This window comes from Callospermophilus lateralis, chromosome 4 (genome assembly GCF_048772815.1).
Source record: "Callospermophilus lateralis isolate mCalLat2 chromosome 4, mCalLat2.hap1, whole genome shotgun sequence".
In the NCBI taxonomy this organism is placed as follows: domain Eukaryota; kingdom Metazoa; phylum Chordata; class Mammalia; order Rodentia; family Sciuridae; genus Callospermophilus; species Callospermophilus lateralis.
The window spans coordinates 114,764,948-114,787,537 of NC_135308.1; the positions used below are offsets into that span (position 1 = coordinate 114,764,948).

Here is a 22,590-nt window from a genome sequence, read left to right on the forward strand (position 1 = left end):
AAAGGCATAGGAAAGCTGTAGTGATACTGTACTATGCATCTGAAGTATATTAACTCTTATTACTTGATTTTTATTTTGGTGTTTATATTATACAACATGGTTCTTATTAAAAGATTGACATTCGTTGTAATTATATAAAAATGTATTCCTAATTATGAATTAGATTTAATAATTTTTCCTATGTGTGTTCTAAATAAAGCATTGAAAGAGAACAGCTCAGAGGTTGTACAGCCTTTCCTAATGGGTTGTGGAACCAAGGAACCGAAGATCACTCAGCTATGTTTGGCTGCCATTCAGAGACTCATGTCACATGAAGTTGTGTCTGAGGTAATACAGAAATTTTATTTGAACTGCACATAGAGTCAGATCTGTATATTTCATATAAAAGAATGAAACTTACCTTTTATTTAATGTAAAAGTTTTGTGAATAGCAATGTACTTGAAGAAAATGGCTTAATTTTAAAATATTGTTAAATTGTCTCCTTAAATACTAAAAAGTTACAAATAAGGATGAAATACATTTTTGTCAAGTTATTTGTAATCTAAGTCACAATTCAGTAGTATAAATGGTAATGTTAGAATCAAGTAAGTTTTCAATATTATTGAAAATTTATTTAATAAAATTCTTGTGTTTTTTAAAAGGTAGGAGAGAAAATGATGACTATTTTCTGGATTATCTGAAGTTCTAATATATTGTTCATTAACTATATATATATTGTTAGTATCTAAATATATTGTTATTATATATTGTTAGTATCTAAACTGAAGATGGTAAAACAAGAAAAAATATTTCATTACTATGAACCTGCATCTTGCTTTCAAATTTTACCTTAATTTTGTACTCCATAAGTACTACAATAAAGGTGATAATTCTTTTGGTCTTGGTATGGTTTCCTAAACAATGTCAGATTTAATTGAGTATACAATGTATTGTCAATTTGCATTGTATTTTATTTTTATAATGTATTATAAATGAAGTAATATATAAGAAAAGCAGACTCATAGTTAGTTTGTATATGACCATAACTGGATGAAAAATGCCTGTATTATTGTAGAAATTAGTTTTGATTTTGACTAGGTATTTCAGAACTACATGCTGTTTGTTGCTATGTTACATTTTTAGGAAATTTACCTTTTTAAGAATATTATTAATTGGTTATAAGTATCAAACTTGTTAAGAGATGTGTTTGGATCTATAGGTCTAAAAGTATGATTAGTTTGTTACTTTGATAAAGAATATTCTCAAATGAGGTAATATTTGACCCCCTTTTTTTCTTTGGCACCTAAACACCTAAATTACCTGTTGACAATTCTTAAAATAATGTTTTACAGACTGCTGCTGGGAATATAATTAACATGCTTTGGCAGCTAATGGAAAATAGTCTTGAAGAACTTAAGCTACTTCAAACAGTTCTTGTTCTCTTAACAACCAATACAGTAGTCCATGATGAGGCACTTTCTAAGGTAGGAAACCTATTTGTCAGTTGATAAATGCTTTGAGACAGTTTTTGAATGAGCTGGCTGAAAAGAACAAGTCTGGTGCTTTTGGAATCAAAAGCAACTTTCCTGTAGTTATCATGATAATCAGTATTGTACTTTAATAATCATTGGTGCCTTTTGTTTTTCTCCAGATTAGACTTAAAATCATGTCAAGATCCTTAAGCAAAGCTCCTTAGGTATTGCTGATTGGTTTAGTTAAGACAAGAAAAGAGGAAGAGAGAAGTAAGAGGGAAAAATGTGTCATATGGTATTGCCTTGGCTATTTTAGATCCCTATGATAGCTCTCCCTTTTCTCCTTTTAAAAATAATTTCACATGTATATGTTATATAAACCAAACAGTTCAAATCTAGTCTCCTTTCAGCATTATACTGGATAAACCTGCATATGTAATGGTATTTCTCACTTTACCTCTCCCACCCTTGGAACATGTAACAGTTGTTTTATTCTTTATCTAACTCTTTATTTAATTTTTTAATAAGGAAATAAACGGGCTGGGGATGTGGCTCAAGCGGTAGCGCGCTCGCCTGGCATGCGTGCGGCCCGGGTTCCATCCTCAGCACCACATACAAACAAAGATGTTGTGTCCGCCAAAAACTAAAAAATAAATATTAAAAAATTCTCTCTCTCTCTCTCTCTCTTTAAAAAAAAAAGGAAATAAACAGAAGGGAGACTAGTAGAGGAAGAGAATAGGGGGAGGGAGGAAGGGAGGGAAAGAGGAGGCACTGGGGACTGAAATGGAGCAAATTAAATTCCATGCATGTATGATTATGCCATAATGAACCCAACTATTATGTAAAACTATAATGTACCAATAAAAGTATTTTAATTAAAAATTTTTTAAATTATGAAATATTTCTAAAGAATAAAAAGTACAGAGTAATATGAAGAATAGTCTTCAATTAATGATTTATTGTCTAAGGATTGTTTTGGATTTTCAATAATAGTTTTATTATAATTTGCTTGCTTTTAAGGATAGACAGACAGCCTATAAAGAAGCATACCGTTTTTTTTTTTTGATGGTGGGGTACCAGGGATTTAACCTGGGGGCCCTTAACCACTCACTTGAGCCACATCCCCAGCCCTTTTTAATTTTTTTATTTTGAGACAGGGTCCCACTAAGTTGCTGAGGCTGGCTGCCCTTGAACTTGTGATCCTCCTGCTTTAATCTCCTGAGCCACAAGGCTCATAGGCATGCCCGACCATGTCCGGCTACTGTCATGTTAAACTATGTATATTATTTCAAGTGGTTATATCTCCCTCTTTTCAGTTGTTAATTTGATGTTATTAGGCCATTGTGAGATTTTATTTAATAGCAAATAGTTTATTCTTTTAACTTCACATCTGCTACGGAAAATGTTTTATGTATTTTTGCATACTCTTTTAATCACTGTTCCTCTTAGTTTCTTGCTACCAAATTATTGTTCTTTTGTATGTCATTTGTCCTAATAAAAAAATAAGAACTGATCACAGGGTGTATTTTAGTGTGCTAGCAAATTGGAAATAAAATAATTGGAGATCAAAAATCAAGAATAAAGAAATAAGACAAAATTGAGAAATTTGAAAGCTTCCATGTATCTATAAAATATGCCTTCCTTTATACTGAAATATAAAAAATAATAGTGGTATCAAAGACTTATTTCTTTAAAAATTTTTAACAATAATTAAAGTAATAAGGTATAGAATCTGACTTACCATTATATTTTTTCACAAACAACCTCTTTTTAAACTATGAGACTCTCAGAAGAACATATAGGGCAAAATTATTGTGATATTGGGGTAGGCAAAAATGTTTTAGAGTACAAAATCCATGAACTATAAAAGGAGCCATAAAATGGAGGAAAATATTAGCAAATATCTGACAATAGACATATATCTAGACTATATAAAGAACTCTTATAAAGTTTAACAACTGAGTAAAAATGGATCAATGATTTTGACACTTGACAAAATAGGATATTCAAATGGCAAGCAAACATATGAAAAGAGAATCACCATTATAATTTATCAATGAAATGTAAATTATAACCCCAAGGAATCATCATTGTATATCCATTAGGATACAGTTTAAAAAGATTTACCATTTCAAGTCCTCTTGAAGATATTGAGTAGTTCTGAACTCATACATACTACTGGTAGGAATGTAAAATTGTAAATCTATTTTTGGAAACTGTCAGTTTCTTAAAAAGTTAAACTTCATTACCAGATGACCCAGCCATTTCACTCCTACATGTTTTCCCAAGGTGAATGAAAATGAACTCATAGAGACTTGTATGTGAGTTTTTAAAGCAGTTTTATATAAAGTAGCCCCAAACTGAAAACTACCTAAATGTCCATCAACAGGTGAAAGGATAAACAAAAATTTTATACTTGTATCGTGGAATCTATTCAACTACTCATATACAGAATAGCATAGATGAATAACACAATTATTAATTAAGTGAAAGAAGCCAGACACAATACATAGTGAATGAATCTGTTTATAAAGTTGTACAAAATGCTGGCTAATCTCTAAAAAAAAGCAGATGGGTGGTTAACTGTGGCCATTGGTAGAGGAAGAGAAGGACTGCAGAGGTGCCCAAAGAAACTTCTGAGATGATGCAAATGCTCTGTATTCTGATTATGGCTCTATTTCTGAGGACCTGCGTGTCAAACATAACTCATTAAACTATATACTTTGAAGGGATGCAGTTTATTGTTGGAAATTACACCTTAATAATGTTGATTTTAAAGAGAAAGAAAGAATGATTCTATAAAAACACACTATATGTATATTTATTTATATACCCAGCACTTTGTATAGTTTTCCTCCAAATGATTTAATGCGTATCAAGTGTTTAATTCTAACTATTTGCAGAGCAAGTCATTCTGGTGAAATAAAAGCATGATGCATTATTACACACATGTTAAAAGAATCAAATTTTGCTGGGCGTGGTGGTACATGCCTGTAATCCCAAGGACTCAGGAGGCTGAGAAAGGAGGATTGGGATTCAGAGCCAGCCTCAGCAAAGTGTTAAGAAACTCAGTGAGACCCTGTCTCTAAATTAAACAAATAAATAAATAAAATTATAAATACATAAAATTGTTTGTTTATTATTTTATTTAGAGACCCCATCTCTAAAATATTGCATACAATATTTGTCTCTTAAAATTATGCATATAACATTTGTTGTATCATCAAATCATTTGGAAAACAGAGAGACCCTATCTCCAAATAAAATAGGGCCGGGGCTTTGGCTTAGTGGTTGAGTGTCCCTGAGTTCAATTCGTGGTAACAAAAACAACAAAAAAATCAAATTTTTTAAAAAAGTGTATTTCATATTACATTAGTCAATCTTACATGGCTATATTGGTTACCAAGAGTTTGAATTATTTTAAAATCTGAGGGTTTTTTTAGTTTTATTGTATAAAAAGGTGAGACACTAATCTCTGAGAAACAGTCATACATAAATTATTTAATTTGAGGTTACATCTGATAAAGCCAATGGCCATGCCTTCAATCTTATTTCACACTAAATGAAAATTGTTTTTGTAGGCAATTGTTCTTTGTTTTCGACTACACTTCACAAAAGATAATATTACAAATAATACAGCTGCTGCTACCGTGCGACAAGTTGTTACTGTGGTTTTTGAGAGAATGGTTGCTGAAGATGAACGATACAGAGGTAAAGTGATAAAAGTTGTTTCCTTTTGATTTGGAAATGTTCTTACATGCATGATTCATTTTCATTAATTTTTAGCATTTTCCCTGTGAGCACAGAATATCTAAAAACTAGAAAACTTTAAAAATATTTATTTTAAGATATTTATTTTAAAATATTATTGTCAATAACAGCAGTTTTGAAAATAAATCCCTCACAATTTAGGAGGCTTTTGCTTTTCCATTTTTATTTATAATGCATGCATAATTTTGTATTGAAGATAATAGTTTCACATTTTCTGCAGTTTGTATTTTTTCACATATTGCATTGTTTGTATTTTTACCCAAACATAATATCCTATAGATTTTTCATGTTATTCTTTTATCTACATAATTTAAAATTTGATAGCTACATTGTATTTTTTGTCTATTCTGTAATTTAGTGAACTAGTCCTCTATTGGATATTTGCATGATATTTGATTTAGAACTGTTTTAAGTGCTAAGTTGGGAAACACCATTCTAGTTGACTCTTAGCCAGTGAATATTTATAGCTGACAGATTAATAATGGCAGACCAGGCAGTTAATTCTTTTGAAGATGGTGAGATAATAGAAGAACTAACCATAAGGTAAACTTTTTACATTTATTTGATACTTAAAGGCATATTGAAAGATCATGTGAATTTTATTTCTGTGAGACAAAGAGGCCAAAATGGGATTTTAGGAAAATCAAATGCATGGACAAAGATATGAGGCTTATTAAAATGATTATAAGATAACGAAGAGTGATTTTTAATGGCATTTTATATAAAAATAGATCCTCAATTATGTTTTCATTCTGGGGACATAGTTCTGAAGTTATAATTAAAGTTTATAATTATATAATTAAATAGCTTATTTAAAATATATCCTTTAAACAGAATATAAGATTTATTAAAGGCCACTATGAACTCCTAAAACCTATCCTATTTTGATTGCAGATATTATAGAACAGCCAGTACTGGTGCAAGGAAATAGTAACAGAAGATCTGTCAGTACTCTCAAACCTTGTGCTAAAGATGCATATATGCTTTTCCAGGTATTTCAGTTGATAAAAATAATTTTTATTATACAGTTTTTTATGACTTTTATTTTAGAACTTTATATCTAATTTAGTTTTTAGTGTGAAAATGTAAAAAACTATTTCAAAGTAGGTATTAAAATAGTTCTAAAAGATTAAAAAACAACTTTTACATTTACAGTATAGCTAATTAACATAATAAAATATTGCAGTTCACTTTAAGGAAATAAAAATGTATTACCAGAACTAGAGATTAGATATATTAGAGATGACTAGTTATACAAAAAATATTTTTTTCAACAAAGAAGATTTAAGAATAAACCTCTGATCTATATTATATAATTTCATAGAAGCCTACTTTTCATATCATTTCTCATGAATGAATTGTTTTAAATAAAATAAAATTCATCTGTATTGAAAATTTTAATTTTCATTTAAAATGTTAGATCAATTATTTGTCTATCTACTCTATCTGCTACTTATATGTCAATAGTTATATGATTCTATACATATTTACATATACAATTTAAATTAGCTATTGCTTAGTTTCTAAAGAAGGGAGGTTTTATTTTCTTTCTTTTTTTTTAATTTCATAAACTGAGTTTTTAGAAAGCACATTTCCTCCTAACACATGAAATTGTTTGATTTATTTTTCCAGGATCTTTGTCAATTGGTTAATGCTGATGCCCCTTACTGGCTAGTAGGCATGACAGAAATGACTCGGACATTTGGCCTTGAATTGCTTGAGTCAGTCCTCAATGATTTTCCACAAGTCTTTTTACAGGTAAGCCATTAATAGTATTTTTTTAAAAAATAAATCTTTAATTTTTTTTCACAGATATTTTTCAAAAAAAAAACATTTTTTATATATTAATAAATGCAAAGATTTAAAAGCCCCAGAGTTTAGACATATAATAATTTAGTATTAGCTTACTTTTTTTTTTTTTTTTAATACTGGGGATTGAATCCAGGGGCTCTCTACCACTGAGCTATATCCCCAGTCTTTTTTTTTTTTTTTTGAGACAGCATATTTAAGTTGCTGAGGATCTTGCTAAATTGCTGAGGCTGGCCTTAAACTTGCATTTTTTAACCACAATCTAGCTCTTTCTCTTACTGTGCTATTTCCCTCCCTAAGTAATGTATTTGTCCATTGTTTTTATCTACAAAATGTGTGAATCAAGTTTAAATAGTGTAAGGTCTTTTTTGGCTTGAGAATTTGCGCTAAAATTACTTTTATGTGGTTCATAATTTTTGGTATACATTAAGCAACTATTAACTGCTTTTGGTGATAATGAATTGCATTTACTGATGATTCCTTTCCTCATGGTACAGTAGGAAAAGCAGTAGATATAACTTGTCCAATAGTCTTGTGTAAAATGGTTGTTATTGTCATAATAATCACTATTGTTTGACTGTCATCTAAATGCTATGTGCCAGATTCTTTACACATCATATTTTCTTTAATTTTCCCAAATGCCTTAAAAGTACTAGTTATTCCTATTGTCCCCATGAGGAAACTGTAACTTGCAGAAAGTTAAATACTTTGTCCAAGATTTCATGGTTTGTAAGTGATAGAATTGGGAATTGAACTCATGTCAACCAAATTCCAAATTAGCTTCTCTTCTTTTCCTTTCTTCTTTATTTACATCTTATATCTCAGTCATTATCTTCAAAATATATTCAGGGCCCAATTAATTCTAAACCATTTCTACCACAATAATCATTGTCAAATCCATTCTCACCTAAATCATTGTGTTAGTTTCCTAACTGATCTCCTATGGTGTACACTTGTCCTACTTGTGTGTGTGTGTGTGTGTGTGTGTGTGTATATGTGTGTGTGTGTGTGTGTGTGTGTTGGTAGTGCTGGTAGATTGAACCCAGGGTCTTGCATGTGTACGTAACACTGTATTCGAATGGGTTTTTCAAAGAAGTCATATCTTTTTAGTCTCTCTCTCTCTTTTTTTTTTTTGTCCTGGTGATTGAACCCAGGGGTGCTTAACCACTGAGCCATGTTCCCCAGCCATTTTTTATATTTTATTTAGAGACAGGGTCTTGCTGAGTTGCTAAGTGCCTTGCTAATCTGCTGAGGCTGGCTTTGAACTGGCGATCCTCCTGCCTCAGCTTCTGGAGTTGCTGGGATTACAGGCTTGCACCACCGCACTCAGCCTTTACAGTCCTTTTTAAAAATATGTCAGTTAATGTCTTCTTTACCCAGAATAAAAGATGAAGCCCTGTTTTGATATGTGGAACTTGCCATAATTTAGTCTTCAATTTCTTTGGTCTTTTATCTCATTTCATTTCTTGCTTTGGCCTCATCCTTTGGCCGTACTTCACCCAAGCACACTTGCTTCAAGGCCTTTGTTATTTACTGTTTTCTGGATCTGGAATGCTTTTTTCCATGTGGTTTACTCTTATTTCTTTGAGGTTTTTGCTCAATGGTCTACTTAACAGGCATTTCTTCCTTAACCACTTTGTGTAAAATGGCACACTTTTTAATGTCAGCGCACTTATTTTTCCAATTCTTCTTTGTTTTTTATAGTATTTATTATCTCCTGATATATAATAACATATTCAGATTTATTATACCATGAAATTTCTATGTTATTCTTCCTACTGTAATACAGAGAGATAAAGTAATTCTTCTATGAAAGATCTTAGAATTTAGTCCTGAAAAAATTTTTCAGAGACAGATATTAGTTTTCTTTTACTCATCATTCACACATATATTCAAAATTTACCAGTCACTCACAGTGTATTGGTCTGTGTTCCATGCCAAGAATATGACAGGTAAAATCCTTGCTGTATGACCCATTCATGGCTAATGAGGAGAAAGGTATTAACTTAATGATAACACATGATGACTGCTCTTCAGGAAAAACAATTAAAAAAATACTGTGCAAATGAATAACTTGGATACCAAACTTGGTAGACTAGTGGAGATGAATAGAAAAGATGATGCTTAAGCTTGTACTTGAAGGATGAAGTAAGTTAGATTTAGGCAAAATGGAAAAAAGAATACTTCATGCAGAGTGTATTTCAAGAGCAGTTACATTAGCATAGGAGCTGTTTTCCTTTCTAAAAAATAAGCTCTAGGATAGGGGCATTGAAAATTGTACTTAATTCTGTATCCCTTTCTCTAGCACAGTGCCTGGCAAGTAATTGCTGAATCAATAAGTGAAGTAGTTTAGTAGGTGATGAAAAATGCAGTCTTAGAGACGACTTCTATCTTTTTGGCCCAAGCAGTTAATGATTTGCTAAGATGAAGTACTCGGTGGACAAAACTTTTATTATAAGAAATATATTATTTAGTTTCATACATATTCATTTGGAGTATCTGTGAGACATGCAAAATGTTATTTGGACTTACATGTATCTTGAAGTTTGGGGCTAAGAATTATATTCCTTTTCCATAAGATTAAAAAGATTAGTTTGGATGATTTTTATGATTCTTTCTTTGTTTATAATAGCTTCAATGAAATTTTATGTGATTAAAACACCAAAATAAAATATACTTGAAGTTAATCACTAAGTGCAAATCGTGCCTTGTTTGTCACTAAAATGAGACTACTCTTAAGTAACACAGAGAATGAAAATCAAGGGAGGTTTTCTATATAATATATGATGACTACAAATAAAATTTAAGAATTCTTTAAAAAATTCTCCATCTTATAAAATTGTGCTAGGTTGTCATTGCATATTTCACCAGCTTGTGTTCTGTTCAAGTAATCCAACTAGCACAAAACCAAGTTATTTATTAAATCTTCTATATGAATGGGATTATTCTTTGCAAAATATAATCAGTGAATTTTATAACTTATTCTACTTTATTAATCAGGTTTTCACTCCTCAGTTGTCTATTCAACGCTGTTTGCTTGTATTTGTGAAATCTGTTTTCTTTTATTCTTTGGTTTTAATCACCAATATCCAATTAAAAGTTTCTAGTAATGAGCACCAGTTCCTCAACTCTAAAATCATTCATGTTTCTTTTTAATGATTATTGAAGAAACTCTTGAAATATTAATATTTTGTTCTAAGACCTCTTAACAGCAATGTGAGTCTCAAATTTGTGTGCAAATTGTAAAATAATAAAATATATACTTACAATTAAGCTAAATTATTTATACTGATTTTTACTTGCTAGCAAGACTATTTTAGAGGTATTGAGTACAAACTAATTTCATTCTTTTTTCTTCTTTGCAAATAGCACCAGGAATTTAGTTTCCTCCTCAAAGAAAGAGTATGTCCTCTTGTGATAAAGCTCTTTTCTCCAAATATAAAGTTCAGACAAGGTTCAAGTACTTCATCTTCCCCAGCACCTGTTGAAAAACCATATTTTCCTATCTGTATGCGATTGTTGAGAGTGGTTTCTGTCCTGATTAAGCAGTTTTATAGTCTTTTGGTAAGTGCTATTTTCCATACATATTTGTATATATTCATATGCAGTGCTTTTTAAAGAAAGTGGTCTATTTATGGTATTAATTTTTTTTTCAATTCAGTTCTACAGAATTTTTTTTGATTACATACAAGTGTTCTCTCAGGTACTCTAAAATTTCATTCTGTCCTTTTTTTGAATCTTATTTGCATTTGTATAGTATTTATAATGTATGTCAAGGAGAGTAATAACCTGTTATGTCAAAGCAGCATAGGATTTATGTTTTAAGAATTCAGCTTTTTATGCAACTTATAATAGCCAAGTTATGGAGCCAGCCTAAAAGCTTATTCACAGATGAATGTATAAAGAAAATGTGGTATATATGCACAAAGGAGTATTACTCAGCCATAAAGGAGAATGAAATTATGGCATTTACCACTAAATAATGGAACTGGAGACTACCATGTTAAGTAAAATAAGCCAGAAGCAGAATTCAGAGTTAAAATGTTTTATCAGATATGCAGAAACTAGCCCAAAATAAGGAAAAAAAAGAAAAGGTAGGGAGAATTCTGTCAAAAAGAAGAAAAATCAGTGGAGTTGAAGAAGGGTTAAGAGGGAAGGAGGAAAGATTGGTAAGGAAAGAACAGTGGAATGAATCTTCCCTAACTTTCCTATGTACATAGAGCAGTGAATCTTTTATTATGTGTAACCACAAGGCACTACTTAAAAAAACAAACAAAAAAACTGTAATAGCAGAAAGATCAGTAGAGTGGAGGGAAGAGAGTAGGGGGAGGGAAGAGCGGGGAAAGGGGAAATACTTGGGACAGAATTAGAGCAAATTATATTCCATGCTTTTTAATTATGTTAAGTGAATCCTAATGTTATATGTAACTATAAACAACTAATAAAATAAAAACAAAAGGAGAAGGACTCAGTAAGATGCGATATCCATGTTCACATTTCTGACTAATTAAAATTGTAGTTGTCTTTATTAATATAGTTAGGAATATTTTCAGGTTTCTAAGATAAAAGTTGTAGATTCTGATTTTTCTATTTCTTGCAGTTGTTACAAAAATAATTTCTAAATAATTTGTAACAAAAAGAATTCAACTTTGTAGCTCATCTGAATAATAATTAAAATTATAGTATCTAGTATATTCTGCTTTTATTTATACTCTTTCATATGTCTTCACAGATTAAAGCAAATTTATTAAAGATTTGATGGAATCAAGGATAAGAAATATAATATTTTTCTTTACTTCTAATCCATTTTATCTCTTTTTGCATGACTTTATGATGTGGAATATGTTGTAATATTCTTGATCATAATGCTATTTCTTTTATGGTTTCCTCCTAAACATTCAAGTGGTATTTCTCAGAAAATGGTTCATTATAAAAAAAAAAAAAAAGAAAATGATTCATTATGTTTCTTTTTAGTTTTATTAATTAAATTCAGTATCATAATATTTTCACATTTGTAACCTATTTTTAATGAACAAAAGTATACAACACAATAATAGTAAGAGACTTTAGTATCCCATTTTCTATAGTGTGTAGAACAAGTGGACATAAGACCAGTAAGATTTGTAGGGAAACACAGAGGGCCTGATCAACACTGTAAGCCAACTGGACTTAAGAGCATGTGTAGAATACTGAACCCAACATTAGCAGAACACATAATCTTAAGTGCACATGGGACATTCTCCAGTATAGATCACGGTAGACCATATAAGACAAATTTAGGTCTTAATAGATTTAGGAAGATTAAAATCATACTAAACATCTTCCTTGACAACAGTGGAATAAAACCAGAAATTGGTAGAAGAAAGAAAATAGGGGCAATTAAACAACACACTCTTAATGGTTCAAAAAATAAATCAGAAGGGAAATTAAACATTAAACAAATGAAAATGAAAATATAACTTATGAGTTGTCATAAAAGTACTGTCAAGAGAGAACTTTATGGTAAGGAATACCTTCATAAAAAGGAAGAAAAATCTAAAATTTGCAATTTAACTTTACACCTCAAGGGTGTAGAAAAATGAACAATCTAAATCCAAAGTTAGTAAAAGGAACAAAATAATAAAAAATCACAGCATAAATGAAATAGAAGAATAGATACCATGGGAGTTGGTTTTTGTAAATATCCATAAAATCAGCAAACCCTTAGTTAGACTAAACAAAATGCTTAACTAATTTCAGAAATGAGAGAGGAGAAAGCTGATGCCACGAAAGTATAAAGGATTATAAAGGACAACTATGAATAGCTATACAACAAAAAATTGTATAACCTTGAAGAAATAAATTCCTTGAAACTGACAATCTACCAAGATGGAATCACAATAAAAAATTTGAATAGAATCATAACTAGTAAAGAGATTGAATCAATAATCAAACATCTCATAACAAAGAAAAGCCCAGAACCAAATGGCTTCACAGGTGAACTCAAACACTGAAAGGAGAATTAACACCAGTCTTTCTCAAAAATCTTCCAAAAAATTGAAGAGAAGAAAATACTTCCAAACTCACTGTATGACGCTAATATTACCTTGATTCCAAAGTCAAAAGGTTTTACAAGAAACTATAAATCAGCATTCCTGATGAATATTGTGGCAGAAATTCTCAACAAACTATAAGGAAACCAAATTCAGTTGCACATTAAAAGATCATCAAGGGTTGGGGATATAGCTCAATAGAGTGCTTGCCTCGCATGCACAAGGCCCTGGGTTCAGTCCTCAACAACAACACACACACACACACACACACACACACACACACACACACACACGTCATTAAAACCATGACCAAGTGGGATATATTCCTGGAACACAGGATATTTTAACATAGGGAAAGGAGTTCATGTTGTCTACCATGTTGTTTTGTTTGTCATGTAAAAAACAAACACATGATCATCTCAACTGATTTAGGAAAAGCATTTGATAAAATTCATTACCCTTTCATAATACTCAGAAAACTAGGAATTGAAGTAAACTATCTCAATATATTAAAGACCTTCTATGAAAAATTAGTAACTAATATCATAATCAAAACTTCAAAGTCTTTCTTGTAAGGAAACAAGGCATGGTTGCCTGTATCTACACTTATATTCAACATAGTACTAGAAGTTCTAGCCAGAGCAACTGGGAAAGAAAAAGAAATGAGTCATCCAGACTTGAAAGGAAGAAGCAAACATATCTGTTTATAGGTGACATGATCTTATATTTATATTTAAGTAGTCCTAAAGAATCTGTACAATGCAACTTATTAGAGCCAATAAACAAATTCAGCATGCAAAAATCAGTTGTATTTCTATACACTAACAGTGAACAATTCAAGAAAGAAATTAAGAAAGCATTTCTATTGACCATTGAATTAAAAAAATACAATATTTAGGTATAAACTTAGCCAAGCTGGCCAAAGACCAGTACACTAAAAGCCAAAAATATTGCTGAAAGAAAGACACAAATGGGAAAACATCCAGCATTCATGATTAGAAGATTTAATTTTGTTAAAATGACCATACTACCCAGAGTGATCTGCAGATTCAGTGCACTCTCTATAAAAATTCCAACAGCATTTTTTACAGAAATAGAAGAATCCATTCTAAAATTTATAGAATCTTGAACGACCTGACTTGTCAAAATGAATCTTGAGAAAAAAAGAACAGATTTGGAGACCTCACACTTCCTGATCTTAAAGCATATTGCAAAACTAGGGTAATTAAAAGCAATTGGCTACTGGCACAAAGAAAGACATAAAGACGAGTGGAAGAGAATAGAGAGCCCAGAAATAAGCCCTTGCATATATGGCTAAATGATCTTTAATAAGAATGCCAAGATCACTCAATGGGGAAGGGACAGCCTCTTCAACAGTAGAGCTAGAAAAGTTATAATGAGGAAATTGTTAAGGAAGCCAGCACCTACCAGAAGAATGAAGTTGTATCTTTACCGTATATCACAAAAACTCAAAATGGATATTCTACCTAAATAGAAGACTTAAAATCATGAAGTTTCTTAAAAATATAAAAATTAAAATAAAAACACCTTGGGGAAAATATTTATAACATTGGATTTAGCAATGATTTCTTTTTGGTGTCACCAAAAGCAAAAGTAAACGAATGGTATTACATTAAACTTAAAACCCCCCACACCTCAAAAGAAACTGTCAACAATTTGAAAAGGCATTTTTTTTTGTGTGTGTATGTGTGTGTGTGTGTGTTTGGGTGTGTGTGTGTGAGAGAGAGAGAGAGAGAGAGAGAGATACTGGAGATTGGTTCCAGGAGCACCCTACCACCAAACTATATCCCCATCCCTTTTATTGTTTTGTTTTAAATATTTTTGTTGATAGACCTTTATTTTACTTATTTATATGTGGTGCTGAAAATCAAACCCAGTGCCTCACACATGCCAGGCAAGTGCGCTACCGCTGAACCCCAGCCCCAACCTTCCCCATAACCTTTTTTATTTTTTATTTTGAGACAGAGTCTCACCCAGTTACTGAGGCTGGCCTCGAACTTGCAATTTACCTGCCTCAGCCTCTTGAGTCCTGGAGATAAAGACGTGTATCACCATGCCTGACTCAGAAAGGCAATCTTTAGAATGAGAGAAAATACTATATGTCTGATAAGGGGTTAATATCCAGAATATATAAAAAACTACAGGTCAACAACAATAGCAACAAAACCCCTAGTAACTTAATTAAAAATAGGCAAAGGCCATGAATAGACATTCCTCCAAAGATACACAGATATCCAACAAGCATGTGAAAAGATGCTCAACCTGTCAAATCATTTGAGAAATGCAAAGCAAAATGACAGTGAGATATCACCTCATATCTATTAGGATGGTCACTATGAAAAAAAGAAAAAAGAAACAGGCAAAAAAAATATAGAAAATAACAAGTGTTGGCAAAGATGTGGAGAAATTGGAACCTTTGTGTACTATTGATGGGAATGTAAAATGGTGGAGCTACTGTGGAAAACAGTATGGTAGTTTCTCAAATTAAAAATAGAATTACTAGCTTTTTCATAACTTGTTTGCTACCAGAACACAGGTGTTGTGAAAACCACAGCTAAATCAAAGCCAAAATGGAAAGGTCATTAGACATGTAGATTTGGGCAAGTCCACCACTACTGGCCATCTGATCTACAAACATGGTGGGATCAACAAAAGAACCATTGAAAATTTTGAGACAGAAGCTGCTGAGATGGGAAAGGGCTCCTTCACATATATGTGAGTCTTGGATAAACTGAAAGCTGAGCATGAGTGTGGTATCACCATTGACATCTCCCTGTGGAAATATCAGACCAGCAAGTATTATGTGACTATCATTGATGCCCCAGGACACAGAGACTTTATCAAAAATAGGCATATTTCAGGCTGACTGTACTGCCCTAATTGTTGCTGCTGATATTGGTGAATTCGAAGCTGGTATATCCAAGGATAAACAGACCTGTGAGCATGCCCTTTGGCTTACACACTGGGTCTGAAGCAAACAACAAGTCACCAAATAATTGTTGGTGTTAACAAAATGGATTCCACTGTGGCATTCTACAGTCAGAAGAGATATGAGGAAATCCTTAAGGAAGTCAGCACCTACATTGAAGAAAATTGGCTACAACACTGACACAGTAGTATTTGTGCCAATTTCTTGTTGGAATGGTGACATGTTGGAGCCAAGTTCTAATATGCTTTGGTTCAAGGGATAGAAAGTCACCCATAATGATGGCAGTGCCAGTGGAACCACACTGCTTGAAGCTTTAGATTGCATCCTGCTATCAACTCGTCCAACTGACAAGCCTTTGCATCTACCCCTCTAGGATCTACAAAATTGGAGATATTGGTACTGTCCCTATGGGCCAAGTGGAGACTAGTGTTATCAAGCCTGGCCTGGTGGTCACCTTCGCTCCAGTCAATGTCACAACTAAAGTAAAGTCTGTTGAAATGTAGCATGAATCTCAGAGTGAAGCTCTTCCTGGACAGTGTGGGCTTCAATGTCAAGAACATGTCTGTCAAAGATGTTCGTCATGGCAGTGTTGTGGTGACAGCAGAAATGATCCACCAATGGAAGCATCTGGTTCCACCGCTCAGGTTGATTATCCTGAACCATCCAGGGTAAATCATTGCTGACTATGCCCTTATACTGAATTGTCACACAGCTCACATTGCTTGTAAGTTTGTTGAGCTGAAAGAAAAGACTGATAACTGTTCTGGTAAGAAGCTGGAAGATGGTCCTAAATTCTTGAAATCTGGTGATGTTGCCATCATTGACATGGTTCCAGGAAAGCCCATGTGTGTTGACAGGTTCTTGGACTGTCCTCCTCTGGGTTGTTTTGCTGTTTGTAATATGAGGCAGACAGTTGGTGTGGGTGTCATCAAAGCAGTGGACAAGAGGGCTGCTGGAGCTGGCAAGGTCACCAAGTCTGCCCAGAAAGCTCAGAAGGCTATATGAATGTTACCCTTAACACCTGCCACCCCAGTCTTATTCAGTGGTGGAAGAACGGTCTCAGACTTTTTGTCTCAATTGGCCGTTTAATAGTAAAAGACTAGTAAATGATAACAATGTATTGTAAAACCTTCAGAAGGAAAGGAGAATGTTTTGTGGACCATTTTTTTTGTGTGTGTGTGGCAGTTTTAAGTTGTTAGTTTTTAAAATCAGTACTTTCTTCTTTCTTTCTTTCTTTCTTTTTTTTTTTTTTAATGAGTATAAGGGATTGAACTCGAGCACTCAACCACAGAGCCACATCCCCAGCCCTATTTTGTATTTTACTTAGAGACAGGGTCTCACTGAGTTGCTTAGCACCTCGCCATTGCTGAGGCTGGCTTTGAACTCTGGATCCTCCTGTCTCAGCTTCCCAAGCCACTGGAATTACAGGCGTGCACCACCGCATCTGGCTAAGATCAGTACTTTTTAATGGGAACAACTTGGCCAAAAATCTGTCACAGAATTTTGAGACCCATTGAAACAAAAGTTTAATGAGAAAAAAAAAAAATAGAATTACCATGTGATCCTACAGTTCAATTTCTGGCTATATACTCAAAAGAAAATATGATATAAAGAAATATTTGCACACTTGTGTTTATTGAAATGTTTTCTACAAAAGCCAAGAAGTGGAAACAGTTCAAATGTTTATTGACAGATGAACAGATAAAGATGACAGTATGTACATTTATTGTTATGTTATTTAGCCATAGAAAGAGAGAAGTCCTGTCAGTGGAGCCTTGAGGGCATTATGTTGAGTAAAATAGGCCATTCACAGAAAAACAAATAGTGTGTGATTCCTCCTGTATCTAGAGTAAGTTCATGGAGACAAAATATGGTGATTTCCATGGACTGAGAATTAGGGAGTTAGTCTTAAATGGGTGTAGAGTTTCAATTTTACAAGTTGAAAAAGTTCTAGGGATCTATTACACAACAATGTGAATATAGTTAACACACTACTGTTCCGTATACTTAAATATCATTAAAAGAATGAGTTTAATGTTATGTATTTTTACCATGATTTAAAACTTTTTAAAATGTCAGCAAAATAGTAAAAGTAAAAATAATTAGGATATAGAAATATCAGTCAGTATGGAGTATCAAGAGATTTTTAAAAAGAGAAAGAAATATAAGGATCAGTGTAGTTGTACTGTTATGTTAAATCATTGCCAGGTATTATGGTAGTGAAGTCAAAGTGTTTAGAAATTTTTTATTGTCATGAGGCCAAATAAATACCACTTCCCTACTTGTCCCTAAATATTATTGGCAGGGTTGAAAAGGACTTACTGGTGTGCTATACTTTCTAAAGAATAAGGATAAAGGATTAACTATGTTAGCAGAATACTAGTGTTTTCAGGGATGTACTAAGGAGATACTATGAGTATTTTTATTGCTAACTTTTCCTTATAATTACTTTTGTCTTTTTCTCTAATCACCATTAAGAATTTTTATTTCAAATCTAAAAGATTTTATTGTCTATGGCACTAAATTAAGAGTAAGAATGCAGCTTTTTATTATTTTCTTTGATTCAAACAAATATAAAAAACCCTATACTTTTTAGGTAACTGAATGTGAAATATTTCTGTCACTTTTGGTGAAATTTCTGGATGCAGATAAACCACAGTGGCTACGAGCTGTTGCGGTTGAATCAATACACAGATTATGTGTGCAGCCTCAGCTGTTAAGGTAAAACCTCAGCAATATTTTGTAATGGATAGGTTAATAAACTAGTAGTAGGTTAGTAAATTAGTGGGAGGATTTTAAATATTCCCAAATATTAGTGATTTTTAAACAGAAAATTTGTATAATTTATATATATGTATAAATATATGAAGGGACAGGGTGGAGTCCAGCATGGCAATGAATGAAGTCAAAACATGTAGTTAATGATTGCCATCTGTCTGAATTTGCTGAGTAAATATAGCCAAGATCATTTTTTTAGAACATTGACTTCAATATGAACCTTTGTCCTAAATTGGTAAAATTACTCAGGTGTGATGAAGAATCTTTTGAGTATGGCATTGAAAGTACAATAACAACATTACTTGCTTTAAAAAAATACTGATTTTTTTAATGCATTCAAATTTTTTTCTCAGAAAGATTTAAAATGATTTTACAGGTCATTTTGTCAGTCCTATGATATGAAACAACATTCTACCAAGGTTTTTCGTGATATTGTGAATGCACTGGGATCATTTATCCAGTCCTTGTTTCTTGTTCCTCCTACTGGAAATCCTGCTACAACCAACCAAGCTGGTAAAGCATATTTATATTTTGTTTTTTATGTTCTGCTATAATTTACAATATTCACTGTTCTGAGAGGGTTTATTTTAGAAATTCTATCTAGGGAAAGTTGGATTAAGTAAATATTTTCATAGTAACAATTTATACTTAACAAATAATTTGGTCTTACTGTGACACTTATTTTTATTTTCTTTTCTGGTATATTTTTGTTTCTCTAATCATACGAGGACAAAAGTTTAGATACCATTTGTTTTAGAAGAATCTTCATTTGATTCCTCTTTTAAAAGAGACTAGATAGTTACTACTTTAGGAGGTTTGTCAGTCTCTTTTTTAACAAAAGAGGTTAACGTGTTTTAAGTTTGTTTTAAGCTTGTTTCCTTTTACCTTCTTTATCACTTTGTACTATCTGTTTGATAGACTTTGTATTTTTTATACCTACCTTTGGTAAAAAGAGGTCTAATCAAAAGTATAATAAAAATTTTGTTCAGGGCAACCTCTATCAGGTCCCTCTTACCCTGAGGGAGTTCTATCTCTTTTCTTCTTACCTGAACAAATCCTATTTTTTAAAATATTTTTTCCATATTTTTACTTACGCTAATAGCTTTTGTATAAAAAAGGAAGTAGTGTTTTAGGGAAATAGATTTCTTTGGTAGACAGAATAGGTTAATAAATTTCATTTATATGTGTAATACCTATAGTACAGAAAAGAATTTGAAGATTGACCAGGTGTTTGAATAGTATTAATTTGTAATCAAGTGGTAAATTGGTATCTTTGCTTTCCCTCCTTATCTAATAGGCAACAATAATTCAGGTGGCCCAGTCTCAGCTCCAGCTAACTCAGGAATGGTGGGAATTGGTGGAGGTGTTACTTTGCTACCAGCATTTGAATATAGAGGAACTTGGATACCTATTCTGACGGTAACAGTTCAAGGCAGTGCTAAAGCCACCTAGTAAGTAGTGGTGACATTATTTTATAAGGAACAAAATAGTGTTGGGAATAATATTTAATCCTAAAATGCTTTTGTGTGTATTATATTTTAAATTTAGACCCCATATTTCTAATATATTTTAGAGCTCATTTGCTATTGTCAATGTTGAGGATTTTATTTAGAACTGGATTTTGTTTGTTTTCTTTTGTGCTATTTATATAGACTGTTAACAGCATTATAAAACAAATATTTCTTTACCTCCTCAACTTTCCTACAAAACTACGTTTAGCAAATTAATCATTGTTTTAATTTAATGTCTCTCATCTATAAAATGGAAGCACTGGTATTGTTCTACATGGGAGGAACGTTATTTTAAATAATTATTCTTGTTGTTAAGGTTAAACACGTGTTAACTCTGGTTCTTAGTTTATTGAAACTGCAGTTAACCATCAGTTTAACAAATAAATATTCAGCAATGTATTATTGATTTTTCTTAATAACTAGTGAAATGTAATACTAACAGAAATAAAGCAATCAATATTACATGGGTTTAATGTTGCTTTAGTTACTGTGAGTCAGTTGCTGATATACTTTGAATAATTGTTGTATATAAGTAAAATACTATTTTGATGACAGTAAATCAAGACTTAAAATGTAAAATAAAAATCTAACTACTATAAATCTAAATTTTTATGGTATGTTAGTCTGCATTGTGTCAATCTGCGTTTTGATACTTAACTATACTTCTTTTTTTTTGCCTAAAATTGTAAAAGTGTAGAATTACAGAGAACTAAAATATCTGTATATTCATTGTATATTTTATAAGACATTACTTAGTCTAATATTGGCTCAGCTTTGGTTAAAAAAAATAATGATAATGACTCTAGTGCATTAGAGGATCATATTGTAAAATAATTAGATTTCTAGTGCCAAAGGAGGCATTAATAATTATCTAGATAGTTCACCTTATTTTACAAACTGACATAAAACAAAACCAACACAGAATAAAATTCTTGCCCTCATAAAGCTTACATTTTAGTGAGTGATGTAGTCAGTAAATAAAAACACAAACATACATTAATATGGCTTGGTTTCATACTCTTCAATTTAGATCATCTTATATTAATTGAGTTACCTTTGGTAAATTAAATTTTTAACCTCATTCTCTCATTTATAAAATGGGAGTAGTGATATATCTAACTTTCAACATCCTATATGTGAGGAATGTTATTTTAAATATTTTGCTAATCTTCTTAAAGTTAAGCACATGGAAATCATAGAATCTTCTTCAAAATAGACCATATTTTAGGCTGCAAAGCAACTCTTATCAGAGCATAATGGAAATAAGTTAGAAATGAACTCCAAAAATCTATAGGAACTATATAAAATGTGAATGTTGAACAATACACTTAAATTTTTTTTTTAGTAGTTGTGCATGGATAGCATGCTTTTATTTTATTTGTTTATTCTTATGTGGTGCTAATGATGGAACCCAGTGCCTTACACATACTGGGCAATCACTCTGCCACTGAGCTCCAGCTCCAGCCCTGAATAATATACTTTTGAATGATGAATGAATGATAGAAGAAATTAAGAGAAAAATTTAAAAATTCTTGGACTTAAACAAGAATAGAGATATAATATACCAGAATCTCTGGGACACTGTGAAGGCAATTCTGAGATAAAAGTTTATAGCTATAAGTACCTACATAAGAAAAATCAATGGTGGGTGTGGTGGTGGGGCCTGGGGTTGTGGCTCAGTGGTAGAGCGCTCACCTTGCATGTGCGAGACCCTGGGTTCGATCCTCAACACCACATATAAATAAATAAATAGATAGATAGACAAATAAAAATAAATAATAAATAAAAAAATAAAAAAAGTTGTGTCTAACTACAACTAAAAAAAAAATATTTAGAAAAAAGAAAGAAAATCAAAAAGATCCTAAATAAATAACAAGTCCCTTTAAAAAGAAGAGCTGGGCATGGTGGTAATCCCAGCTGCTCAGAAGGCTGAAGCAGGAAATTCAAAGCCAGCCTCAACAGTTACAAGGTGCTAAACAACTCAGTGAGACCCTGTCTCTAAATAAAATACAAAATAGGGCTGGGATGTGGCTCAGTGGTATAGTACCACTGAGTTCCATTTGTGGTACCCCCCCCCCCGCCCGAAAAAAGAACACACCAATTTTAAAACCAATAGAAGGAAGAAAAATAATTAAGACCAGAGCCAAAAGCAGTGAAACTAAGAAAAAAATACAAAGGATCCTGAATTAAAAGGAAGAATTGGTTCTTTGAAAAGATAAGATTAATAAGCCCTTGGCCAAACTAGCCAAAAAACAAAGAGAGAAGACCCAAATTAATAAAATTAGAG

General features: G+C 32.1%; 1 protein-coding gene across 3 annotated transcripts in view; it reads left to right on the plus strand.

Annotated features, from left to right (window-relative positions):
- The window catches only part of Mon2 (MON2 regulator of endosome-to-Golgi trafficking), a 113,863-nt gene that overhangs the window by 19,059 nt on the left and 72,214 nt on the right, over window positions 1-22,590 (plus strand). For all 3 annotated transcript variants that reach the window (XR_013091226.1, XM_076854808.2, XM_076854809.1), the window contains exons 3-11: window positions 200-327; window positions 1,333-1,464; window positions 5,034-5,163; window positions 6,118-6,215; window positions 6,856-6,981; window positions 10,402-10,596; window positions 18,611-18,735; window positions 19,169-19,305; window positions 20,090-20,243. Coding sequence is in view for 2 of the 3 variants with exons in the window: in XM_076854808.2 (XP_076710923.1) it covers window positions 200-327; window positions 1,333-1,464; window positions 5,034-5,163; window positions 6,118-6,215; window positions 6,856-6,981; window positions 10,402-10,596; window positions 18,611-18,735; window positions 19,169-19,305; window positions 20,090-20,243 (1,225 nt within the window). In the remaining variant the exon portion in view is untranslated. The remainder of the gene's footprint in view (window positions 1-199; window positions 328-1,332; window positions 1,465-5,033; window positions 5,164-6,117; window positions 6,216-6,855; window positions 6,982-10,401; window positions 10,597-18,610; window positions 18,736-19,168; window positions 19,306-20,089; window positions 20,244-22,590) is intronic.